The sequence below is a fragment of the Salmo salar genome, chromosome 18 (genome assembly GCF_965601325.2).
Source record: "Salmo salar chromosome 18, fSalSal1, whole genome shotgun sequence".
Classification (NCBI taxonomy): domain Eukaryota; kingdom Metazoa; phylum Chordata; class Actinopteri; order Salmoniformes; family Salmonidae; genus Salmo; species Salmo salar.
Genome location: NC_138308.1, coordinates 31,946,195 through 31,952,483, shown reverse-complemented (window position 1 = coordinate 31,952,483; position 6,289 = coordinate 31,946,195). Strand labels below are relative to the sequence as shown.

The following is a 6,289-nucleotide window of genomic DNA, read 5'->3' as shown; positions in this document are numbered from 1 at the left end:
TGAGGTTAAGGTAACGGTTGGTTTAAACGTCAGCTGTGTCCTTGTAGTCTTTCCTTTCTAAAGCAGTGCTATAGGATGGGTCAGGGTGAGCCACTGCAAACTTGCTCACAGGGATCAAAAGGGGAAAAACATTATGATTATCTACTGTTGCCTCCTGGTGGTTTATTCAGTCTATTACATCTTTCGAAATTCTAAATCTCTAACACAGACATCGCATGCAGAATTATACACGTATATAATAGTTTAAATACACTTCTAGCCAATTAGCATTTTCCATACGTTTCTACCTTTCATTGCAATATTAATAAGCATTTGTAAACGCAACCTGGCCCAATGTTAATCAAAATATCTAGTACACGTTTTTGATTTTACACACAAAAAGGCTCTAAAGATACAGGACAAAAAGGCAATAAAATCAACCAGTTTAATTCTGCACAGGACAACCATAGTCAATTTTCAATAGAAAAATGAAATGCACTAGGCTGCTTTGGGCTCATTTCTCAAGTTTTGCTCTCATCTAGGAATTCATCACCATCATCATCATCCCTGTTGCACAACCTTCATCTGAGAAGAGGGACAGAATCATAGCTCCTCACAGTTCTACAACAACCCAATAACAGAAAACAGCACTTCTAGAACATCCAGAATTTTACAACAGAACTCCAGCAGTATTCTCATATGGATTTAGTCTAGAATCACAACCATTATATCTGTGGTCAAAGGGCAGGACCAGACCTGAGGCTGCATTTCTTTATGTTAGTGGAGACAGTCAGTTTATGATTTGGCTATGCATTTACTTCCCTTTACAATAAACAAAAACACTAAACAATCCCAACATGGACATAACACTTACTACCATGGTCTCACAACTCCTGGGATAAAACAAGCTTGTTACTGGAATAGGCCTCAGAGACTGAGGTTTCACATAAAGAGCTGCATGCAAAACTATGGTCGTATTTATTGGGCACCAAACGGAAGCAACCGGGCCGAAACGGAGAGATACTATCTGAACATGTACAATAAGAAACTCATTCTCGTGTTCCGTTTCAAAACGCTTAGCTACGTTGTTCCCTAATGAATACGACTCATGTCTTAGAACAATGGCAGCCAGTCAGTTACAAAGAATAACAGTAGAAAATACAGAATAAGTAATGAGTTTTATGATCAGCCGTCAGTAGAACAGAGTTAAGAGAGAAGAGGAACATGTGATAAAGCAATTCTGTTGACTCATCAAAAACAGTTTCTTCAAGGTCATAATCCCTGATTCCTCCCCTTCAAATATCATTGTATATTTTTATGAATCCACTTGAACATAAATAACACCATTATTGCTAATTAGAAGTACGTACAACCAGGGTTCTCCCCTAAGAATGTAAGAGGGGTGATGTGCCACCTTGTGGACTGGTTGCGCCATTATGTAAATGATCTTTATTTGTTATAATTTAAGCCAATTTTTTCTCTCTTGATTACAGAAAATGGCAGTTCGAAGGTGTTAAGAAAAAGCAACAATCTGCCCCTCGCCGCCATACTCAGCAGTACAACCTTGTTAAAAAATCCTGGAGAGAACCCTGGGATCAACGTTGTGGTACTATTTGGGCAAGGCAATGAACGGGCAATACAGAATAAAACAAAACATTCAAATGATCATCATCAATTGAGGAAGCTACTGAAATCTAAAACTAATACCGTAAACAAAGAAGCACTTCACAATGCCATGCACACAATTCCTAACAAAAATCTTTTTTTAAATATCACTTTTAGAATGCATTATAATTACAGAGAATCAAACTGTAATTGATATCAAACCAATTAAACATATTTCTTCTTTTCAGGTGAAAGCAGTGAGGTTACATGAAAACATTAGAACCAATTAAGTGAATGCCTGTCCCAAATGGAACTATATTCCCTATATAGTACACTACTTTGACTAGAGCCCTATAGGTTCCAATCAAAAGCAATGAAATACATAGGGAATAGAGTGCCATTTAGAATTCAAACAATGAGAATCTATACATGGTCCTGGTGGGGGAAAACAACAACCATGGGTCCAAATGAAACTCAATCAAATGATGCTTGTATTTAGCGCATATTTACAAGGTTGGTAAGAAACGTGTCCGATTAGATGACTCACTCACTGTCCAACTCCTTCATTAATTCGTCTGAACCATTGGTTGTTTGGGATATTTGGTCAGGGGTGGCTGCTGTGGGAACCTCCTGGAATGAGAGAAACAAGAATTCCTCAGTTCATTTCAAAACAGAACAACCTTTGGCGGTATTGGACAAGCTAATGATTTCTTTATGAAAAGTCCACATTATAGCTGTACTGCTTATCAATGCATTATGTAACAGTGAAGCTTCGAACTTGTATGACGAGTACTTTTGTCTCATCACACAGCTGATTATATCGCAAATCCTTTATCACAAAAACTTTACCATAGAGGACCACTTTGGAAACAAGTGTTTTAATTAATATGTTTAAGTGCCATTCTCTGGATATACAAACTACACTGAACAAAAATATTAATGCAACATGTAGTGCTGGTCCCATGTTTCATGAGCTGAAATAAAAGATCCCAGACATTTTCCACACATAAAAAGGCTTATTTCGCTCAAATTATGTGCACAAATTTGTTTACATCCCTGTTAGTAAGCATTTCTCCTTTGCCAAAATGATCCATCCACCTGACAGGTGTGGCATATCAAGAAGCTGATTAAACAGCATGATCATTACACAGCTGCACCTTGTGCTAGGGACAATAAATGGCCACTAAAATGTGCTATTTTGTCACAACACAATGCCACAGATGTCTCAAGTTGATGGAACGTGCAATTAGAATGCTGACTGCAGGAATGTCCACCAGAGCTGTTGCCAGAGAATTGAATGTCCATTTCTCTACTATAAGCCACCTCCAACATTGTTTTAGAGTATTTGGCAAAATGTTCAGGCCTCACAACCGTAGACCACATGTATGGTGTCGTGTGGGCAAGCGGTTTGCTGATGTCAATGTTGTGAACAGAGTGCCCCATGGTAGCGGTGGGGTTATGGTATGGGCAGGCATAAGCTACAGAACAACGAACACAAATGCATTTTATTGATGGCAATTTGAATGCACAGAGATACCGTGATGAGATCCTGAGGCCCATTTTTTTTTTTTTAAGGTTTCTGTTACCAACAGATGCATATCTGTATTCCCAGTCAGGGCCTTATGAATTCATTTCAATTGACTGATTTCCTTATATGAACTGTAACTCTGTAAAAGCTTTGCTCTGGATAAGAGCGTCTGCTAAATGACGTAAATGTAAATTTTTGTATGTTGCGTTTATATTTTTGTTCAGTATACATCTTGCTGTATATGTTTTTACCCAAATAAATGTAATTCAAGATCCGCAAACGTAACTCGAAATGTAATGCAAATCTCCCATTAACAACTAACCAAATGCAGCAACTGTAAGGTTCTTTCTTTCTTTTATGTAACGAATAATTACCATTTAAAACCAAATCAAACTTTATTTGCCACATGCGCCGAATACAACAAGTGTAGACTTTACTGTGAAATGCTTACTTACAAACCCTTAACCAACAGTGCAGTTCAAGAAGAAGAAAATATTTAGCAAGTAAGCTAAAATGAAAAGAAATAATAAAAAGTCAGAAATAAGAATAACAATAACGAGGCTATATACAGGGGGCACCGGTACCGAGTAAGTGTGCAGGGGTACAGGCTAGTTGAGGTAATCTGTACATGTAGGTGGGGGCGAAGTGACTATGCATAGGTAACAAACAGCGAGTTTGAACAGGCAATACAGAATAACAGCGAGTAGCAGCAGTGTACAAGAGGGGGGGGGTCAGTGTAAATTGTCCGGTGGCGATTTTTATGAATTGTTCAGCAGTCTAATAGCTTGGGGGTAGAAGCTGTTGAGGAGCCTTTTGGTCCTAAATATAAGTTGGGTGACTGGAGTCTCAGCCAATTTTATGGGCTTTCCTCTGACACCACCTATTATATAGGTCCTGGATGGCAGGAAGCTTGGCCCCAGTGATGTACTGGGTCGTTCGCACAACTCTCTGTAACACCTTACGGTCAGATGCCGAGCAGTTGCCATACCAGGCGGTGATGCAACTGGTCAGGATGCTCTCAATGGTGCAGCTGTAGAACCTTTTGAGGATCTGGGGACCCATGCCAAATCTTTTCAGTCTCCTGATGGGGAAAAGGTTTTGTCGTGCCCTCTTCACGACTGTCTTGGTATGTTTGGACCATGATAGTTGGTGATGCGGACTCCAAGGAACTTGAAACTCTCGACCCTGCTCCACTACAGCCCCGTCGATGTTAATGGGGGCCTGTTCGGCCTGCATTTTCCTGTAGTCCATAATCAGCTCCTTTGTCTTGCACACATTGAGGGAGAGGTTGTTGTCCTGGCACCACCCTGCCAGTTCTCTGACCTCCTCCCTATAGGCCATATCATCGTTGTCAGTGATCAGGCCTAACACTGTTGTCGTCAGCAAACTTGATGGCGTTGGAGTCTATTTGTCACCCAGTCGTGACTGAACAGGGAATACAGGAGGGGACTAAGTACACACCCCAGTGTTAAGGATCAGCGTGGCAGACGTGTTGTTGCCTACCCTTACCACCTGATGGCTGGATCCAGTTGCAGAGGGAGGTGTTTAGTCCCAGAGTCCTTAGCTTAGTGATGAGCTTCATGGGCAATATGGTGTTGAACGCTGAGCTGTAGTCGATGAACAGCATTCTCACATAGGTGTTCCTTTTGTCCAGGTGAGAAAGGGTGGTGTGGAGTGGGATTGAGATTGTGTCATCTGTGGATCTGTTGGGGCAGTATGCGAATTGGAGTGGGTCTAGGGTGTCCGGGAGAATGCTGTTGTGAGCCATCGCCAGCCTTTCAAAGCACTTCACGGCTACCGACGTGAGTGCCACAGGGCGGTAATCATTTAGGCAGGTTACCTTTGGGCACAGGGACTATGGTGGTCTGCTTGAAACATGTAAGTATTACAGATTCAGTCAGGGAGAGGTTGAAAATATCAGTCTAGACACTTGACAGTTGGTCCGCGCATGCTTTGAGTACACGTCCTGGTAATCCGTCTGGACCAGCGGCTTTGTGAATGTTGACCTGTTTAAAGGTTTTGTTCACATCGGCTATCGAGAGCGTTATCACACAGTTATCCAGAACAGCTTGTGCTCTCGTGCATGCTTCAGTGTTGCTTGCCTCGAAGCGAGCATAAAAAGGCATTTCACTCGTCTGGTAGGCCCGCGTCACTGGGCAGCTCGCATCTGGGTTTCCCTTTGTAGTCAGTAATAGTTTTCAAGCCCTGTCACATCTGACGAGCGTCAGAGCCGGTGTAGTAGGATACAATCTTAATCCTGTATTGACGCTTTGCTTGTTTGATGGTTCGTCTGAGGGCATAGAGGGATTTCTTATAAGCGTCCGGATTAGTCTCCCGCTCCTTGAAAGTGGCAGCTCTAGCCTTTAGCTCGATGCGGATGTTGCCTGTAATCCATGGCTTCTGGTTTGGTTATGTACGTACAGTTACTGGGGGGGGGGGGGGCGTCATCGATGCACTTATTAATGAAGCAAAACAGTCCTGTAGTGTAGCATCCGCGTCATCTGACCACTTCCGTATTGAGCAAGTCACTGGTACTTCCTGCTTTAGTTTTTACTTGTAAGAATTGTGGTCAGATTTGCCAAATGAAGGGCGAGGGAGAGCTTTGTATGCATCTCTGTGTGTGGAGTAAAAGTGGTCTAGGATTTATTTTTCCCAGGTTGTACATGTGACATGCTGGTAAAAATTAGCTAAAACTGATTTAAGTTTGCCTCCATTAAAGTCCCTGGCCACTAGAAGCGCCGCTCATGTCTACGAATAAATCAGTAAACCAGTCAATCAATCGTACCTTCTTGAGGACTCCCTGAAGTTCATTCATGGCATTGCCCAGGTTGTTAAGTGTCTTGCTAAGCTGGTTGTGGTAGACCGTGTTCTGTTCCTCTGTGGTCCTGAGGTTGTTCTCTGTCTGGCCCAGGGTTCCCTTCACCTCCTCCAGATCTTTAGACAGGACTCTATTAGCAGATACCAGTTGGAGGATCTGCTTGGTGTCCTCGACTAGAACACACACACACACACACACACACACACACACACACACACACACACACACACACACACACACACACACACAGAGACACAAATGAATGAGAAAATGTATTTAAAATCTCAACGTCTAGGCTTACTTCAAATTCAAGAACCTTATGCATTGTCAATGTTGATTTAAATTTCAAGACATTTCTA

The 6,289-nt window shown here is 41.9% G+C and overlaps 1 protein-coding gene across 6 annotated transcripts in view; it reads right to left on the bottom strand.

Annotated features, from left to right (window-relative positions):
- Positions 1 to 410: 410 nt before the first annotated feature.
- Positions 411 to 6,289, bottom strand: part of LOC106577249 (cell division cycle and apoptosis regulator protein 1) — a 41,847-nt gene continuing 35,968 nt past the window's right edge. For all 6 annotated transcript variants that reach the window (XM_082964892.1, XM_082964894.1, XM_082964895.1 and 3 more), the window contains 2 exons: positions 5,898 to 6,103; positions 411 to 2,214 (listed from right to left, as the gene is read on the bottom strand). In XM_082964892.1, coding sequence (XP_082821018.1) covers positions 2,128 to 2,214; positions 5,898 to 6,103 — 293 coding nt within the window. In that variant the 3' untranslated portion in view covers positions 411 to 2,127. The remainder of the gene's footprint in view (positions 2,215 to 5,897; positions 6,104 to 6,289) is intronic.